The following is a 19,751-nucleotide window of genomic DNA, read 5'->3' as shown; positions in this document are numbered from 1 at the left end:
TGTGTGAATATCTTCAGCTGCACACCTTGAGCTCTGGAGTGCGTCTCTCGCAGGGGACAATGCATCTCTCCTTTACTCCTTCCCACCTCCCTCCCCTCCGCTCCAGGTGCTAACCTCTGTTGATTGCCTGTGGCCTCTTGTACTGTGAATGTTAAGTCCTGCCATTTTGCCCAGATGCATAAATAATAACAGTAATTACTGGCCCAGCAATCAAAGTGTCGCCCCAGCGCGCTGGGCCTGTCTAGGGGAACAAATCGATAAGCATCTTAAAAGCCACATTGATTGTAGGGAAGGGTGGTGGTGGGTGGGGGAGTGGCGGGGGAAACACCAAGGGGGATGGGAAGATAGATAGAGACAGCCAGAGAGTGCGGAAGGAAAAGGAGAGGAGGTGCGTGTGATAAGAGGAGGATGAGGGATTGGTGCAGCATGAGAGTGGAGAGGGAATAAATATTTATTTAAAGAAGTAATTGACTGTAATTTTATGTGAAAACTTACTGATTTAGGGATTTTGTGTCAGAAACTGTGGCTGGAGGACCCAAATGTGGGCAATCAGGAGGCAGTCGTGGATTCCAAAGTCTTAATTAAAAACAAAAACAGTTTGGTTATTTTTTTAAAAGTTGAACACTAGTCAGAGGAAATGTTATGAACAATATCTTACCTGTAGATCGATCTGTGCCCAACATGACTGGTTAGTTTGAGTGCAGCCAAGATCAAAGTGGATTGCTGCTGTTCTAAACGGCGGCAGCACCAAAACTTTTTATAGAGCTTTCATGCTATTTTCTTAACTTGTACTCCAGTTATTTTTGCATTGCAATGCAATGGCTGTAGCAGTTCCAGTGGAACAGCCAGTTGATGCTGTTTTTAACACTGCTACATGCTCACAGAGTTCCATGAAAATAACTGTGATCTGGAATCAAGTATTTTATGTAGTATACTGTAATACTGAAAATTGGTTTGGTTGTTAGTCAGTGGCGTCATGTCGGTTTTACCCACAGAGAAACATTGAGGAAGATAAACACTTATTATGCTGCATACTTTTTGCTTATCCTATATGTTATTTTGGAACACTGGTGCACGTAAATTGTTCATTTTTGATATGCTGCTTCTGTACTCACCCAGACATCATAGTCAGTGCCGGCTCAAGCCTCCATGGGGCCCTAAGCAAAATTTGGTTTGGGACCCTCTATTTTGGCTAATCCTGTGATTTACTGCAATCAACAGTCAGATGATTACTGATAAAGTAATATTGAAGCACACAACTGTTATCTTGAAGTTCTGTTTCTGTGGCCCTCTAGGGTGTAGAGAGCCACAGAAATGGTTATGGCGGGCCGACTTTGGCCCACGGGCCTTGAGTTTGACACATGCAATCTAGTGGTACTTAAAGAACCAAAGAGTACTTAAAGAATACTAAAAGTACTAAAATATTTTTTTAAAAATCACAACTTTATAATGAAACTATGTGTAATAGAATCATGTAAAAATTGTTAAAAAAAATAATAATAATTCAATTCCACTTAGGGAGCCCCCTAGTGGCCTTAGGGTCCTAAGTAGCTGCTTAGTTTGCTTATGCCTTGGGCCGGCCCTGATCATAGTATGCAACAAGTGGATTGTTCCTACCTGTTTATTCAGCAATTTTCATTACAGACATTTAGGTATTTTTATTAATTCAATTGTTTTTACCCAAACTAACTGTGCTAGGCTGGTATAACAAGTTCTTATCTGGAACATGTACATGAAAAACATAAACTTGTTTAAAGATTTGACTGATAGTTGGTGTTAATTTCAAAGTTTATCCAAAAAAGTTAATAGATTCAGGCCCTGGTTATATGCAATTGATCTCTGGAAACAGCATTTTTCCAATGTTAGTTGTGGAAAACCACACATTTACATGGTAATGCTGAGCTTGTTAAGTCTGCTGTAATTTTCATGCCAGGTCACTAGATGGCGCTGTGATTTTTGTATTTCAATTACAACACTACAGTCACGAGCATGAAAGAATCCAAACTGGAGATTACAGGAACATACATTTGAACCAAGAGTGAGGTTGAGTTGCTCCTACACATTAAAAAAGGGGATCAGCACAAACAGCACTCTGCTATCCACCACTGTCACTGTTCATCTGCTAAGCACAGAGAAACTATTGACTGCAGTCACCAGTAGTGCCCACTTTCACATCGATGCTGAGCGTTTCTAAAATCCTCCATTCTGAGACCTCGATTCAAAAAGCTTAGGTGTCAGAAAATGACCACTGCTATTATGTTTACAAACGAACGAAACGCTCTAGAAATATGGTTTAATTTAAAAACAATGTTGTGTAAACTGTGCCCTAATTACATTAGATTGAATATACAAGAGTTTGAATTAAACTTCAAGACTTTACCAAAGGTGGCTCAGTTGGTAGAGCTGTTGCCTCTCAGCAAGAAGGTCGCTGGTTCAAATTCTGACCCGGGACCTTTCTGGATGGAGTTTGCTTGTTCTCTCTGTGCATGCTTGGGTTTTCTCTGGGTACTCCGGTTTCCTCCCACAGACCAAAAACTTGTATCAACATTGGTTGGCTGATTGGTAACTCTAAATTATCCCTAGGTGTGAGCGAGAGTGAATAGTTGTTTGTCTCTGTGATGGACCTGGACCTGTCCAGTATGTACCCCACCTCATACATGATAGCTGGACATAGGCACCAACGACCTCCACAACTCGAAAAGGAAGAAACGGGTAAAAGATAATGGACGGATGGACTTTACCAAAGTTTCTTACTGATATTCATGAATTAAAACAAGAAATAATCCTTCATAAATAACAAGATCATCAAACTACATCTTTATTTATTGTTTAATTTTAGACACCCAAATTACAGAACATTGTATTGGCTATGAGCTAAATTTCTCAATACTCACAAAAGTGACAAAATGAGTCCCATCATCGGCATCGTGTTACTTTTCAGTCACTGGTAATCTCAAAGCAAAACCCTCTTTCTTACATCTGTATCAACAGCAAATCCATAACTCACTGCCACAACACAAGAAGGTAAACCTACAGGGGTGCACCAAAAACCAGAACAAGGACTTGAGAGTTTGTAGTACAAACAAAAACTCACTTTTTACAGTTTTTGCTGGCTCCATGCGGTATCTCCTTTACCCCTGTATACCGCAATGAAGTAGCACATCAAGCAAAGTGTAGCCTACGGCCAACAAAGCTCAGACTCCACTGCTGGGATCTTCTCACAGCTTGTGTAGATAGGAGTTTCCACATAAATAAAATTAATAAATAAAAACAATCAAACTGCTTACATGCACACTCAGTTTTTTCAGTGCAAGGCCAAAAACCTAACAAGTAAGACGTGGCAGCTGGGAAAAAAGGGCACAAAAAGAAGGGAGTAAAAGAAGCAACCAGAAAGACAATTAACAGATAGAAAGAAAATAAAGCAGGGGAATAAGGGACGCACAATGTGAGACAGTGAGTGTGTAAATAGTGCCTAAATGTGTGGTAGGAATGAAATTCGCCTAGGGATCGCCTCGGTAAACAAGGCAGCCGAGGCTTTGGTGGAGATGCTAATAAAACAGAGCTGTTCTTATCAGCTGAGCAGATGGCCTAACCCATCACGTCTACTCAAACAGGGCCCGAGCCACCAGCATTCTAATGAAATTATTTATGATCGAAGATTACATTCAAAACCTTGAGCACACAACACTGTGACTACCTGCCTTAAAATATATATATACATATAGAAAAGGGGAAAACGATGGAAGCAGGCGAGGAAAAGAGTAGGTTTACGATCAGAGGGAGAGACAGCCAGAAAGGGTAGATAGAGTGATGTGGGGATTATATTAGAGGGAATATAGAGAGGAAGAAAAACACGGAAAAAGAGAGAAAGGAAAAGCGAGAGGGAGAGGACAGGAACACTTCGCTATGCTTTGTTAGCAAGTGGAGGGGGTGGGCCGCAGGGGAGACGGGGAAGGACAGGCAAACAAACGATGCTCTGAGTGGAAAAGTATAACTGGTGGTTTGTTTTAGAGGGCATGTTGCCCTGTGGGTTGACCCTGCTCTGCGCCCCCACCCGTCTGACCCCTCTGCCCTGGCTTACACCCTGGGCCGCTCCCCCGACGGTTGGGGGTTGCTTAACCGGCTTAGCCCAGGTCAGGCACCTTGACCAAGGGCACAGTTGTCGCTCACCCCTGGTGCACACAGGTATCTCTTTTTTTGGGGGGTGGGATTTCCTCCCACCTGCTCTTCAGGGAACAAATCTGTTGGATTTATTCTGTTGGATGAGTGGGGGGGGGGGGGGGGGAGAGAAAGGATGGAGAGACGAAGAATGAAGATGGATCGGCAGGATAAAGAAAAAGGATGAAGGGGTAAGAGCGGTGGCCAGCAGAAGAAGAAGAAAAAAGGATAAATAGGGTAAAGAGAAAGGAGGAAGGATGGGAGATCAAGAGAGGAGAGAATTGATCTGCCAATGGTTAGTATGCAGCCCCCTCTCCCCCCTCCTCCCTCCCTCTCTCCTCTCCCATCAGTCAGTGAGGGCTGAGAGTGTGTTGTGGACCACTGCCCGGATGCCTCATACATATTAAAGCCCCCTGCTATTATTTATATCATGTCTCTGCTTCCCCTGCTCGCTGCCCCTCATCCCCACCACACCGCCATACGTACAAACACCTCTGTGCACGCACACACACACACACACACACACACAGATGTTCTAACAGACAAGTACTCACACAAACAATGACACGCGCAGACATAAAAACACACAGTCTGGTCACATACGCAACCAAACAGAGGCGCGCCTTGTGCTTTCACACACACACTCTCATTGAAAGAAATATGAACGATCTCGGTCTCTGCTCACGTCTCTTTTTGCGCCGTGTCCCATACCTGCGTCTACGTTTGAGCCTGACTCTTCTTCTCATATGTTTCGTCTTTTTCTCACCCTTTAATTTCTGCTTCGTGGTTCCTCAGTCCCTCCCTCCTGCCTGTGATGGAGTGATGTTTTTCGAGTGCGTCTTAAGCCCCGTAAAGCTCATAAGGGCCAGTTTGTCTCGCTACTGTGTTTTCTAATACCACCGGGGCCAGGGAGCTGTGTCTCTTTCATATCGTTAGGCCAGGCTTCTAGGAATTTGATTATTTTGTTGAAATATATTTAAAAAAAATCAATGCTTTAATAGATGTACATAAATATATTGGTGGATCAAAAAGTTTTGAGAGCAATTTATAAGGGTCAAAAATAAAATAAGTTCAGTAAAAATACCTTTCAATAAATTAAAACTTTATTTTTGTTAATCTATTTTGAGTTCAGATTAGTTAGGAATGCAGTAGGAATTTTATTACACTGCTGCTGATACTTCTACAGGATTTATGATTTATAAAACGTGTCATAAGTTGGGGTTTGTTGTCATTTCAAGTTTCATTAGATTTTCTGATAATAACTTGGAGTTCACATGAATAAAAGTTATTTTTTTGGTGAACAGAAATACCAAAACTATTACCGGTATGTATTTGGGCTTTAAAAAACAAAACTTTTTATCCCATATTGTATCTACCCTAAAATTATTGTACGTATACAATAATTTTAGTATATCTGGCAACACCCATACCCTTCCTTCTAATAAATGGATAGCATTCACAGTATTGTGATCTATTTTTCTTCCGTATGTTTTTCGGCACGATTCTCATCCCTCAGTTTTTAAGCTATTTCAACAAATCATTTATCAAAACGTTCAGCTCTTTCAGGGCAATCTTACTATGACTTTTGGTTTTGGTGCAGCTTTAGCTTTTTTGAAATATTTAGCCTTTTCTACCATTTTTTTCCTCATAGAAAATTAATTAAGCTCATTTTACATCCTTCAAATCTTTAAATCAAACTTGTACTGCTCCTTTCACATTTTGTTCGTGTTCAGCTAATTTCAGCTTCCTTGTGTAAATTTAATTTTTTTTTTCCCCCCTGGCTAATTTCAGCTGCCTTTTCAGCTGTTTTGTGCTCCAATCTGCTTTATTCTGCTAACTACAACATTTTTGTGCTTCTTCTAACCTATTTCTGCTCGTTTCAGCTTGTTTCTGCAAGTTTCAGCTTTTTCTGCCTTTTCAGCTAATCCAACATTTTTCAGTCAGGTCATCTGGACAGTTTCTTTTTTTGTGCTGAAACGTTTCACCTTTGGTCCGGAAGGCTTCATCAGTCAAGGAAACACACAACAAAACTGATTCTTCCCCCAACAGCTTACTCCAAAGTGGAACAAACCAGTTCTGCTTGTGATAAGATGGTCTCTTTGGTACGCCCCTCCTCCATTGTCGGCCCTCTTCCTTGTTGACAGTCTTGTCAAATTGGTTGAAAACAACAAAGTCCATGCTCAATAATCCAGGTATATTATCCAACATTTTTCAGTCAGGTCATCTGGACAGTTTCTTTTTTTGTGCTGAAACGTTTCGCCTTCGGTCCGGAAGGCTTCATCAGTCAAGGAAACACACAACAAAACTGATTCTTCCCCCAACAGCTTAGATTATTGAGCATGGACTTTGTTCTTTTCAGCTAATATTTAGCTGCTTTTATGCTAAATTTAACATTTTCAGCTAATTCCACATTGTTTTTGCATTAATTGAAACTTTTTTTGAGCCATTTCATAAAAAAAATGGGCTTGCTCCACTTCCTTCTGTTAATTTAAGCATCTTTCTGCCTTTTTAGCTACTTTTCAGAAGTTGTTTTTTTTTTTCAGACAATTTCCATTTTTAAGGGCTCATTTCTGCTTCTTTCAACCTAATTTGGCTGTTCTTTCTTCTTTCTTTTGCCAATTTAAGCTTGTTCTACATTTTCAGATAGTTTTTGGTTTTTTTTAGCATTTTTTTAGCTAATTTCAGCTATTTTCATATAAATTCAATTTTTTTGCCATTTTTATTCTAATTTTTAGCATTTTCACCTAAGTCAACTTTTTTTTACCCCCTTTTAGCTCATTTCATTTCATTTCGTTTCCTTCTGGTAGTTTAAGACCCTTTCTGATTTTTCAGCTTCTTTTCAGCTGTTTTGTTGTTAATTTCAGCTTCTTTTCTTTTAAACTAATTTCCTAATTTTTGTGCTCATTTCTGCTTATTTAAACGTAATTCAGCAAATATGTGTTCTTTCTGCTTTCTTCTGCTAAAGTAGGTTTAGTTTTTAATTTCAGCTACATTTCAGTATGTTTTTAGATAACTTCAGCTGTTTTTCAGCAAATTCTTCTGCAGTAAGCATTCACAATGCATTTTCACAGGAAATGCAATTTCTCTAGTTAGTATTGGCTAGCAAGTACCAGGTTACTAGCTAGTTACTTTAAGCAGCCAGTCACAAAATCCTGCAACGTACTAGCTAAGTGCTAACAAGATTCTCGCTAGTAGCATTACTGTGTAAACGTGTAACATTTTTACAATCAACATCGGAAAATCTAATATGTTTCCAGGAAATTATTACATGTAAACAGGGTCAGAATCACCAATTAACCTACCATGATTGTTTTTGAACTTGGGGAGGAAAGTGGAGTACCCGGAGAAAGCTACCTGCAAACTGCACCCAGAAAGGCCTCAGCTGAGATTCAAACCAAAGGCCTTCTTTAAATTCAGCATGTCAGCGTGTAATTGATGTGTACCAGTCTTCATGTGGTGTGTGCGCTCAGGAACGTGTAGTTTATTGAAATGGTGAGATTACACATTTTATCTCTACACTGCTATCATCTTCTACTGTATTATATAGAAGAGCCCTAATTATCAGTATTTCCTACTGCAGTCAGTATTCATAAAATCTAACTGCTGTTTTCGCACACGTTCACAGAATTATTTATTTTTTAACACGAGGAAGCTGACTTGGTATATCTATGGGAGATATGACTCGTATAAGTAAAAGAGAATCACTATTTCACGATTTTTGCATTACCTTTAAAAAAAATCGTAGAGAAAAACATTTAATTTTAAAGTTCGTACGGTAATGTGACTGGATTAAAAATCAGAATTAGAAAAGGAAAACACCAATAAAATGTTGGCCGGGTAACACAAAGAAAAACTACACACAAAAGCATTTTCTTATGCCGTTTCTATTATGAATAATAAATGTGTTCATATGAAAAAAGCACCACATTTCCTCAAAGAGGGTTTGTGTTGATCTTTGAACTGATGCAGATGTTCTCCTTACATGGACTCTAAACAGACATATGGAAACACAAACTAACTCTTCTTTGACGATTTTAGTCTCTGAATTTTGTTATCGCTTGCACTTAAATATAGGAGCAACTTTTTCGTGCTCATAAACAAGAGAAATACAAAAAGAATTTTGCACCAAAAACACAAACTGGTGGATCCAAACTCATAAATGTTTCTCGGACTGTGCTGGGTTCTCAGATGTTGCAGATGTTCAAAAGATTTCGCCTGAAATTACTCTCTGTGTGTTTGGGAATTAAATCTGCCATCTTTTATTGTGTGTATGTTTATGAAGCATTCACACTATTGTGATCCATTTTTCTTCTGAACGTTTTAGGGCACGATTTTCGTCCCGCGGTTTTCAAACTATTTCAACAAATCCAAAGTTTCAGTTCTTTCAGGACAATCCTGCTATGACATTTGGTATTGGTGCAACTTTAGCTTTTTGACATTTTTAGCCTTTTCTGCCACATTTTTTTCGCAGAACATGAATTTTACATCTTTAAAATATTTAGAACTGTTTACAACCTTTTACTGCTATTTTCACATTTTGTTCTGGTTCAGCTTCTTTGTACAAATTTAAACTATTTTTCAGCTATTTTCAGCTAATTTCAGTTGGCGTTTTTGTCAGCTGTTTTGTGTTTGTTTCAGATTCTTCCTTCTAACTACATTTTTGCACTTCTTTCTGCTAATTTCAGCTTTTTATGATCCTTTCGGCTTATTTCTGCTAGTAGCGGTATTTAGCTGTTTTATGGTCATTTTAGCTTTTTCAGCTCATTTCACATTTTATGCACTAATTTAAACTTTTTTCAGACAAATTGAGCAAAAATGTTCTCTCTCCACTTCCTTCTTGTGATTTAGGCTTCTTTCTGATTTTTTTAGCTGCTTTTCAGCTTTTTCTTTTTTCTTTTTTGTTTTGCTATTTTCTACATTTTTTTTTTTTTCAGAAAATTTACATTTTTGTGCTCATTTTTGTTTCTGCCAGTCTAATTAACTTATTTCTGCTAACTTCAACTTGTTATGCTCCTTTCAGCTTTTTTCGTCTAGTTTCAACTTTTTCTGCAATTTCAGCTACTTTTTAGCTGTTTTGTACAAAATTTTTTTTTAGCAAATTCTACATTTTTTTTAGCTCATTTCAGTTCCTTCCACTTCCTTCTGATAGTTTAAGCTTCTTTCTGCCTTTTGCTAATTTCAGCATTTTTAGCTAATTTCTGTGCTCATTTAAACATAATTCAGCAAATGTGTGTTGTTTTTGTTTTCTTCTGCTAACTTAGGCTTGTTCTTACATTTCAGCTACATTTCAGCATGTTGAAGCTCTTTTCAGCTGTTTTTTTTTTTTTTTGCAATAAGCATTCACACTGTATTTTCACAGAAAATGCAGTTTCTGTAGTTATTATTATTATTGGCTTATTCTGAGGGGTTTTCCTCCTCATGACCCCCCCCCCCCCCCCCCACTCCTCTCCCCAGCTGTAATGTCCTTGAGGGCCTGCTGAAGCTCCCATAAAGCCTGCAGTAAATGGCTCTAATCCGGTAATAAATGGCTGTGTCCTACAGACAAGGGTGTGAAGCTGCTGCAGCCGTGGTTTTTATCAGATGGAACGGTGTTGCCACACAAACACACACAAGAAAACACGCAAACATTCATAGATGTACCGTAATCGAAGACCCCCACCACACACACACACACACAGTTTCTTAATCTCACATACACACACATTCACTTACGCACCCTCAGATTGAATCACACCTTCTCAGATTGTGCAGCTTTTATGGATGGTGTGCGAGAGCAGCACTATTATTACCTTTAAATAATCAGAGATGCAGCTTTGATGCATTATGATGACGGCGTCACATGGAGCTGTCGCCCTGCTCATTATGGCTGCTGAGGGAAAGACTGGCTGGATGAAGGAGCAGGGAGAGGCGCAGACATTAGGAAGAATAGTAATGTGACCTTTGGTGCTAGGTGGACTTCACCTGTTTTTAATCAGCAAACAGAATTGAGTTTTATCTTTCCCAGTTTTATTTGTGTACTACCATAGTGGTGTAGTCCTCCGAGGTTGGACTGGAAAAGGGGTGGGGTGGTATGTCTTACAACCTCCACATTCCTTGTTGAGTTGTAACCCAGAGCAGCACTTTCATTTTCCTGTCATAACATATATTGATTTTTTTTCCTGTGCGTGTGCTGTGTTATTTGTACCGAGTTTTGACTGGTGTGTGTGCTCCTCTTCAGGTGGAGCTGACTGGCAGCAGCGTGTTTGACTACATCCACCCTGCGGACCATGTTGAGATGGCTGAGCGGCTGGGCATCAAACCTCATCTGCGGGCCGAGGCCGGCTGCCATACGGCCCCCGACAGTGCTTCAAGTACCGCATCCACTTCCTCGCTTGCCGGTACCCCTGAATCTGGTACTTTTATTTCTTGTAATAAGCAGTTACTAATATAATTAGTCAGGGGTCTGCAACTTGCGGCTCTGGGGCCACATGTGGTTCTTTGGTCCCACTGCTGCGGCTCTTTGAAGCTTTGACCAAAACTTAACATGAAATTTAATCACTTTGCACACTTTGAATTATGCCATTTTATTTCAAAGTGATATACTTAATTTTTCACCAATAATAGGACGTACATAGGTCTACAGAGTTCAGTGTTTTTATTCTTATCATAATTGATATAAAGTAAATTTTCTTTTCCTTCTTCACATGAATATGGTCTTTTTTTGTGTGTTAAAATGTAAAAACATCATTAAATGTTATAAATCATCATTTATTTTTGGCTGGAAAACTTCTTGGCTAACAAACGTTAAGTGGTCCATGAGCCACCTGTTGGTAATCACAGGTGTAGCTGGTTCTGCAGCTCCGGTCACATTTCATTTAGCAAGAGGCAAAAACGGCTCTTTTAACCTAAAAGGTTGCAGACCCCTGAACTAGGTGAACATCCCAACAAAATAAAATGTTCTAATCTGTTGTAATTGATGTATTTTTGTCCTCCACATCAGGTCCCTCAAGTCCCCATTCTCCAGCTGACGATCCTCCAGAACGTGGTTTCTTCATCCGCATGAAGTCCACACTCACTAAAAGAGGCCTACATGTCAAGTCCTCTGGATATAAGGTAGTTGAGGTGGTGGGGTATAATTATTTAATACAGTACTGTGCAAAAGTCTTGAATCATGCCTTTTTTTTTTTTACTTATTTATTTATTTTTTGTATATTTTGCATTCAAGCAAACTCGTAGGCAGAAATACTTTCTGGGGTTGTGGGGTTTTCCAAAGTTTCTTTTTCAGTCTTTGGCTGCTTTTTAAGAAATTTTAAGTTCAATAAATGATTCTTTGTTAAACCACTACAGACTCTTACCTGTGATTTATAAAGACAAAAGAGTCAGAGGGAAAAAATGCTTCTAAACTCAAGTTTTGTGCCTTTACATAATGGACAACTTTGCAATCCCTCACAAACAAAATTAAAAAGAAGAAGACATTAGCACAAAAAAGTGGAAATTATCTGAACAAAGCTGAAATTTGTACACACACAAAAAAAAAACAGCTGAAAAGTAGCTAACAAACAGAAAGAAACTTAAACTACCAGAAGGAAGTAGATTGAGTACATTTTTGCTGAATTATGCTGAAAAAAGTTCAAATGAGTTCAAAATATGTGGAACTATCTGAAAAAGCTAACATTAGCATTAAAACAGCTAAATATTAGCTGAAAAGGCAAAAACGGCTGAAACTTGCAGAAATAAACTGAAAGGTGCAAAAAGAAGTTAGAAGAAGCGCAAAAATGTTGTAGTCAGCAGAAAGACTGAAAGAAGCATGAAACAGCTTAAAATAGCTGAAAGTAGCTGAAAAAAGTATAAATTTGCACAAGAAAGCTGAAAGAAGCTGAACCAGAACAAAATGTGAAAGGAGCAGTAAAAGGTTGTAAACAGATCTGAAGGATGTAAATTAGCTCAGTTCTATGGATGCACAATATTATCGGCATGGTATCGGTATCAGCCAATATTAGTGATAAAGTTAAATATCGGACATCGGCCATTCCATCAAAATAACACCGATATATAAGGCACTGTTTTTGTGTGACAACCCAGTGACAAGGATGCCCGCAGTGCCAGCCCAATGTTATAATAGCACGCACGCTGTTGAGTTTAGATTTGTGAAAATTTACAAATTTGCACTGTTGGAGTGTTGTCATTGTGTTAGAGAGAGTAAAGGTCATGAATAAATTTGACATTAAACATAAACAAGTTGAAGTGTTACATCATTTTCAGCCCCCTTTTTGGCATCTGTATTTGGTAACAAGCCAAATTAACAAAGACCATGCAGAATAATGTAGTATTTTAATTCCACAGCAGAGAAAGCTGTGTAGTCTCTGTAAGTAGGTCTAGGGAAAAAAAATCGGTATTGGTATTGGTTATCGGCTAAATAAGTTTTAACATATCGGACATAGGCCAAAAGTCCAATATCGTGCATCCCTACTCAGTTCATTTCTTATGAGAAAAAAAAAAGTGTCAGAAAAGACTAAATATTTCAAAAAGCTAAAGTTGCACCAATACCAAAAGTCATAGCACCTTTCTCCTAAAAGAGCTGAACGTTTTGATACAGGATTTGTTGAACTTGCACAAAAATTGTGGAATGAGAAAGATGCTGAAAAATGTATGGAAGAAAAAAGGATCACAATAGTGTGAATGCTTGATAAACGTTCACACAATTAGAGTTGGGTTAAAATTTTTGCACAGTATATCTTGAACTTTGGTCTCCTTTAGACTTTAGTTTACCAGAAACCAGGATGACAAAGTAACAAGCAGAGTCTCGTGGTGGTGTTGTTTCCTGCTGGCGTTTTATAGCAGCGTCATGTTGGTCGTTTTCTGTATGTTTTATGGCTCTGACCTTATTTCACACTGAACCGCCTCACCTAACACAGTTTAGTGCTCTCTCTGCTGGAATACCAGAAACACTGAATCCATAGTTTTTGTTAGTGTTCAATATTCATTGACAGATGTCAGATTTTCTTGCCGTTTCCCTCTTTGTTTGGATGCATCGCTTTTTTAAACTGATTCTGCATTTTAAGAAATCTATTGTCCTCATCAGGTAATCCATGTGACGGGGCGAATCCGCTGCCGCCCTGCACTTGTTCCGGGTTCCACGCGCTCGGTTCGACGTCCGATGGGCTTGGTTGTTCTGGCGCACACGCTCCCGCCCTCCACGCTTAATGAAGTACGTATGGAGAGCCACATGTTTGTCTTCAGAGTCAACATGGACCTACAGGTCACATACTGTGAGAACAGGTAAGGATTTTTATGTGTGGATAATAAGTGTCGCAACACAGTTTTTGAAAACAGAAAACATGTAAATTAGTGTTTTGTTTTTTTGGAGTGGTTTCACATTCATGTTTTTTCATGAGCGGCTGGCAGAGCACCCGGCCAGCTGGTGGCTTTAGAAAATCATCTGCTTCTGTTTAGATGACAAATGAGGTTTTTTTTTTTTTTTTTCTCCTGCATTGCTCCACAGGATCTCAGAGTATATGGATCTGACCCCAGCAGAGGTGGTGGGACACACCTGTTATCATTTCATCTATGTGGAAGACCTGGAAAATATCCGACAGAGCCATGAAGACTGTGAGTCACATCTAAATGCACACGCAGTTGACCTAAATCATCCCTGTTCTCCCTTGATTTTTACAGTATCTTAATTTGGGAGGCTTGGAGGGTGTGATGAAGCCTTACATTGTCCTGTTGTGATAGGCGCCCTCTTCTGCCACAGTTATGAACTGCCAGATTAATAGCAGCCTAATTTTTCTGTTTCTCCCTGTTAGTGCTGAGGAAAGGTCAGGTGGTCACAGGTTATTATCGTTGGCTTCAGAGGAGAGGAGGCTACCTGTGGATCCAGTCCACTGCCACGGTCTCCATCAACCACAAAGCTCCTCATGAACGAAACGTCATCTGGGTTAACTACGTTCTGAGGTAAGTTCCCAAAGAGCGTTAACTTGAGCCCAGTTGATGATTGTACAGGCAACATACTGCCAGTGTACAGAAATCCTTATACATATTTTTGATATGTCATAGAAAAAAGAAGTAAGAGGAAGATGTCCCCCGTACACAAGTCGGGCTAATGGATAACAGAGACTGGGGCCTCTTTTCAAGAGTCCTTTAAGACATATGATACAACTCTTGCTTAAAAATCCTTGTACTCCCCCAAGATTAATATCTGGGTGAAGTGCTGAATTTGTGTCTTGCTGATGTTTGTGTGTGACAAAAAGTGCATATTTTTCTACTCACACAGCTGAAACCCTGTCTTGTGCATCACCCCCAGTCAGAACTAGTTCTCTCTGGGTATCTCTGTGTGGTTGGTCAGAACTTCATAGACGTGTTTGTTTATGAAAAGTGGAGCAGCATCTGCTGATGAGCCGCTGGCCGAGGGTGTAAGAAAATAGATGTTTTTACAACAGTTCCAGCAAAAAATGGTAAAGAAAGTCAAACAAAACTCAAAGATAGTCAAAGAACTCTTGGAAGGAGATTGGACCGTTTCTGTGCACGGCGGAGACACCGGAGGCTCTCTGTGTCTGTGCTGACCGAGAGAGAATGCACTTCCCGAGTAGTCATGTTGGATTTTGACCGGGAAGGAGTGCACCTCGGTCAGGCAACGTTGAGGCATGCTCCTTCACTGCCTATCGAAACGGTGGCGGTCTTTTTGTGACAAATGTACAAAATATTTTTCCTCGGTTAAGAACACAAATAACCAGATCTTCCTCCTCCATCTACTCCATCATCAACTAAAGATAAACATCCACTCAGCCAACCGCACTGTCTATGTTCATTCTGATTGTATGTGACATGTAGTGCAGTGGGACGACTTATCAGGACTTCTCCCCCAAGGTTTTTCTTTGACTATGCATAGACCATGCGAAAAATAATGTGTTATGTGTTGTCATCATTGTATTTTCCCATACAATGGCAAAACTGGCTCTCTGCATTTAACCCATCCACCCCCAGGTGGAGCAGTGGGCAGCTATTGAAAGCGCCGGGGGAGCAATTGGGGATAGGGTGTCCTGCTCAGGGACACCATGAGATATGCAATGACTGGGGATTGAGCCTGGGACTTTCGGGTCTCGAGTCAGCTGTCCTGCCTCTACCCCATCTCGGCCCGTAAAATGTCAAATCATTGTCTTGTGAAGTATAACCAGGCCTTCATAAAGCAGAGGTGTGTCCTACTGCCGCTAGTCCTGCTAGCAAGAGAGCTTTGTTTTTACTAGTTCAGTGGGTCAGTATGGAGGAGAGTGCATGCAGTCCGTCAGTAAAGCTGAGCTCAGCCAAGACCACTGTTTCTATTTTATAATCATTTCAAAATAAAATGTAATGGAGGTGAGACTGTGGTAACACTTGAGCTTTCTTTGTTTTCTTTTTTGGGAGCGGGGAAGGCTGTCGGTGTTCTGCCAGAAAAAGCATGACTGGAAATAATTTGACATACTACTTACCAATTTTTAAAAAATCACTGCCCATTCCTTCTCATCAGTAAGTTTACCGAACTCCTGCTGGACTTGGAATAATCTCAACGGACTGACAAGACGCTTTGATAACGTTCAGCAGCCTCAGCACTTCTTCATGATAGTGGAGCCATAATATAACCTGTGTTGTAGTTTATTTGATTCAAGCAGCAGTAGCAAGAGTAGTTGCATTTGTGTTTGTTTTGGTTAGATTTAAAAATAACAAATTAATGTTTTTGTTTTAATACTACAAAACCATGGTGTTTTTGATCAGAGTGATCATACTGGCAGAATCTCCAACCAGCTCGTGCCTAAAGAGGATGAATGATGAAATCCAGTTGGGATTATTGGGATTTTCGTTCCTTTAAATGTTCGTGAAGAAAGTTACTCAAAACGCTCAAACATCAAAGCACCTTTAACTGTTAATACTTTAAACCTAAGTCATGCTATGTGCATTTAAAGTAAGTTTATAACAGAAGTAAATATTTCAAGTTCAAGTCAACTTTATTGTCGTTTCCAACACGTGGTACATGAGGTGGAACGAAATTATCTGCACAGGGTCCCAGTTACTCCCCAAAATAGCAAAATTTAAAGTATAAAAAGAATAGTAAATAAGGATTTAAGATCTACGCTAAACAAACACCAAACGGTACTCTAAAAGATCTAACATACTGTATACGCTAAACACTTATAATGTAAAACAATACGACGTAACAACAGCAGCCTGAACATGAGGCTATGGTGAGCAGATGGGTATGAATGAATACAGCAGCATAAGATCAGCAGCATGTATAATCAGCAGCACAGATAAGTCACATATCACCAATTAAAGTGGCATTACAGTGATTTTTCTTTTTTTTCTTACAATGATTAACCTGGTTAGGGATTTATGAGTCTAACAAAATTTAACTGAAAAATCAGACATTAGTCTGGTGCAAATCCCATGTTCGTTTTTTTTCCTGGCAGGTTTTACATTCTTCAAATGTTCTCGTGTTTCTGCTCGTATGGTCTACAGCACATTTGTCAAACTCAAGACCCAAGGGCCAAATCTGGGCCTTGGGAACATTGTCTGGCCCTTATGATGTTATAAATGTGTTGTCACCTCTCATTTTACTTAAAAACCTAGCATAGTGTATTTAGTGTTGCCTTCTCATTATAGCTGGTCAAGTTTGAAGCTAAAAAAAAAAAAAAATTTGTTTCTGTAATTTTTGATTTTGATGTGGAAAATAGAACTGTAGCAATAAACAATAAATCAATTAATCACATGATAAATGAAAATTATCAACCTCATTTTCATTTATCGGCTTTATTGTTTCTTCATGTCTCTCTCTTTCTACTGGACACTGGATGACAAAAGGCTCAACTCTGGTGCTCTTCTATGACCCCTCCCTTTCTCTTTTCTCTTTAAAATCTGTTTTAATCGTCCAAAGTCGCGTTTTTGGATCGTTAAGCAGCTAAGCTGAGAAGCTAAGCTACGAGCTAAGCTAACAGGCCGACCTTGGGAAAAAAACTCTGTCTTGTCCAAGCTCCAAAATTCACAGTTGAAACACGTGCCTTTGTGTAAAAATTTGTTTTTCTCTGCAAAAAGCAGCTGAGAACTTGTTTACTGATTTTTTTATTAAAAGCTTTGTGAGACCAATACTATACTAAAGAGCTCAAACCACACCGAGCGTCCACCATTTTGAGAACTGAAAAACAGGAACGAGAGACAGCCCATGACACGTCGAGGGGCCTCCCTCCCTTTTTTTTTTTTGAGACACACTGCTCACTCCCTCACTAGCCATCCTTCGGTTCAAGCAGTCTCATACTGCCATCCAGTGGTCAAAACAAGGTATTACAAACAAAAATAAACCAACATTTCTTCTTAAATTTGACAATAATTACTAATTACTGTCAAATTTCAAACTATATTATCGTTTATCGCAATAATGTCTTAGACAATTAATCGCCCAGCAAAATTTGTTATCGTGACAGGCCTAGTGGAAAGAGCAACAGAGAACGTCAAATGAACTTGCAACCATGAAAAGATGTCAGGTGTCAGACTGGAGTTAATGTACTTCTTGAAAGTGTCCCTTGGTTTGAACCAAATTTGTTATTGTCCCCCTTTTGTTACCAAGTTTGACACTTTTGGTCTAGAAATATTGATTAGGTTATTTTTTAATCGTGCTATAAAATATTTTGTAAAATATTTATCAACATTAGCATGCAACAAAGGAACAATATCTCATTGTTATTCAGTCTTGTTGCTCCTAAATTAGTGGATATGATCTTATTGAAAGGCTTTTAGGCTGAAATGCGACATTTCTTCACTATGGTTTAAATATAAATTAGCCTTTAAATTTAATATTATTCATGGTTATATTTTATACGTGCACACACATCTTTGCACAATAAATCTAAATACTCAAATATGGAGCAGTCAGACAACATAAAGAGGAGAATTTCAATGCTAATTAGACTGAAGCTATATAATTAGTACAAATGGATGTCAGAATTTTAGGTCTGAATGGTGTTTTAGTTAATTAGTGCTGTAATTACAAGAACTCATTAACTTCTTGAACAGCCTCCTCCTTGTCTGAGATTAACTTTGTATAGGTGGGCTGCTAAGTGGGATATGGTGTGTGTGTGTGTTTTAATTTGAATGCTGGGGTGTGTGTTAGGCGGAGGTTAGAAGGGAGTATTTTTTGGAGGTTGTTATTAGGCTGATTATATGTTGTTTGTATCTCTAAGTATTCACTCAAACAGCACAGCACTGCTGTTTTATTCTATATAAGTGGCTTTAAGTGGTTGATGATCATTTGTGCTTTTATTCCCACCCCCCTTTTTGTCCGATATTCTCTTCTATCCATCCAGTCGAACCGAGCTGCCCGACACCCCTCTGGATCTGCAGCAGCTCCCAGAAAGCACAAGAGCGGAGCGACTTCGAGTTAACTCGACCCCCACTGACTCCACCCAAGTTCGAGGTAATGCACGTACAAGGTTTGCTGACAAACATCTGCACAAGCTGCTTCTTTCTAGTAAAACCTCCTGTCCTCCTCAGGCCAACAGTCGGTGAAGAGCTCAGTAGGGAAGAGTGACCCCGACACGAAAAGAAGAGAGAAATTCACCAGCCTTGCTGTCCAATCAGAGGACAGGAGGAAGCGCGTGCTGAGGGCTGACCCCGAGGGCGGACCTCCTGAAAGCCGGCGCCGATTGGAGGAGCTCCGGCGCGCAGAGGAGGCCGTTTCGGCGTCCTCGGATCTGGCGAGCGATAGCGAGGACGAGGAGGAAGAGACGGAGTGGGACCAGGGGGGGGACAGCGACAGACTGAAGCAAGAAGATGGTGGGGAAGGAGGGAAACAGAGCCGAGGAGGAGATGCCACTCCGACGAGAGGGGAAAGAGCGGGGAGGGTGCACAATGGCCGGGCGGTAATCCAGCAGCTGAAGAGTGTGGTGACACAGTCTTCGTTGCCCGGCAGTCCCAGCATCAAGACTGAACACGAGGCCCTGACCACTGGAGGGCGCTGGGGGTCACACACACAGACCTCCACCCAACACACACACACATCTCAGCCCCAACCTCCATCACATGCGCACACACCTTCCGGCAGCCTGAACGGTGACAGTCCCACCACCCCCATCCCGGACTCTTCGTCCAGCAGTGAAGCCCCAGCTAAAGGCTTGTTCACGCCCCCGTCCCCTGCTTTGTCCCCGGCCATGTCAGTGTCCTCCCCGCAGTCCCGCGAGGACCGGGCGTTGAGTCGCAGCGGTGGTAACGGCCCCGACTTCGAGCTGCTTCAGAGACTGGCAGGTGGTGCGGCGGGGCGGGTCCTCTTCCACCCCCTTGCCCTCGGCCCGCAGGGCCCTCAGAGCCTGTACGCCCCAAGCACTATCCGGTACGCTCCGCCGGAGCTGCCCCCCTCCCACCACCACAGCACAGGCCACGGTGATGGCCTGCAGCTACGCGCAGACCATCACAAGGGACCCCCGCCGACCTTCTTCCCCCACCTGCAGCGGCTCGCCGGCCTGCCACCCTTCAGTGGTTTCTCCCCGTCTGACAGCCCCTTCTCCTCCGGCCTGTCTTTCTGTATGAACGGACTGAGGGGGGCCGCAGGCTCGGAGGAGGACTGAACTTCACGGGGGGGGGGGGGGGGGGGGGGA

General features: G+C 40.8%; 1 protein-coding gene across 1 annotated transcript in view; it reads left to right on the top strand.

The window, feature by feature from the left end:
- The window catches only part of npas1 (neuronal PAS domain protein 1), a 59,320-nt gene extending 39,599 nt beyond the window's left edge, over positions 1-19,721 (top strand). The window contains exons 6-12 of the mRNA XM_037678179.1: positions 10,376-10,550; positions 11,138-11,250; positions 13,220-13,416; positions 13,640-13,746; positions 13,944-14,091; positions 18,465-18,583; positions 18,652-19,721. Of these exons, the coding sequence (XP_037534107.1) occupies positions 10,376-10,550; positions 11,138-11,250; positions 13,220-13,416; positions 13,640-13,746; positions 13,944-14,091; positions 18,465-18,583; positions 18,652-19,721 (1,929 nt within the window). The remainder of the gene's footprint in view (positions 1-10,375; positions 10,551-11,137; positions 11,251-13,219; positions 13,417-13,639; positions 13,747-13,943; positions 14,092-18,464; positions 18,584-18,651) is intronic.
- Positions 19,722-19,751: the final 30 nt, after the last annotated feature.

Source organism: Nematolebias whitei, chromosome 6 (assembly GCF_014905685.2).
Source record: "Nematolebias whitei isolate Nwh7 chromosome 6, NemWhi1, whole genome shotgun sequence".
Classification (NCBI taxonomy): Eukaryota; Metazoa; Chordata; class Actinopteri; order Cyprinodontiformes; family Rivulidae; genus Nematolebias; species Nematolebias whitei.
The sequence above is the reverse complement of the archived record's forward strand: the minus strand, read 5'-3'. Positions and strand labels throughout refer to the sequence as shown.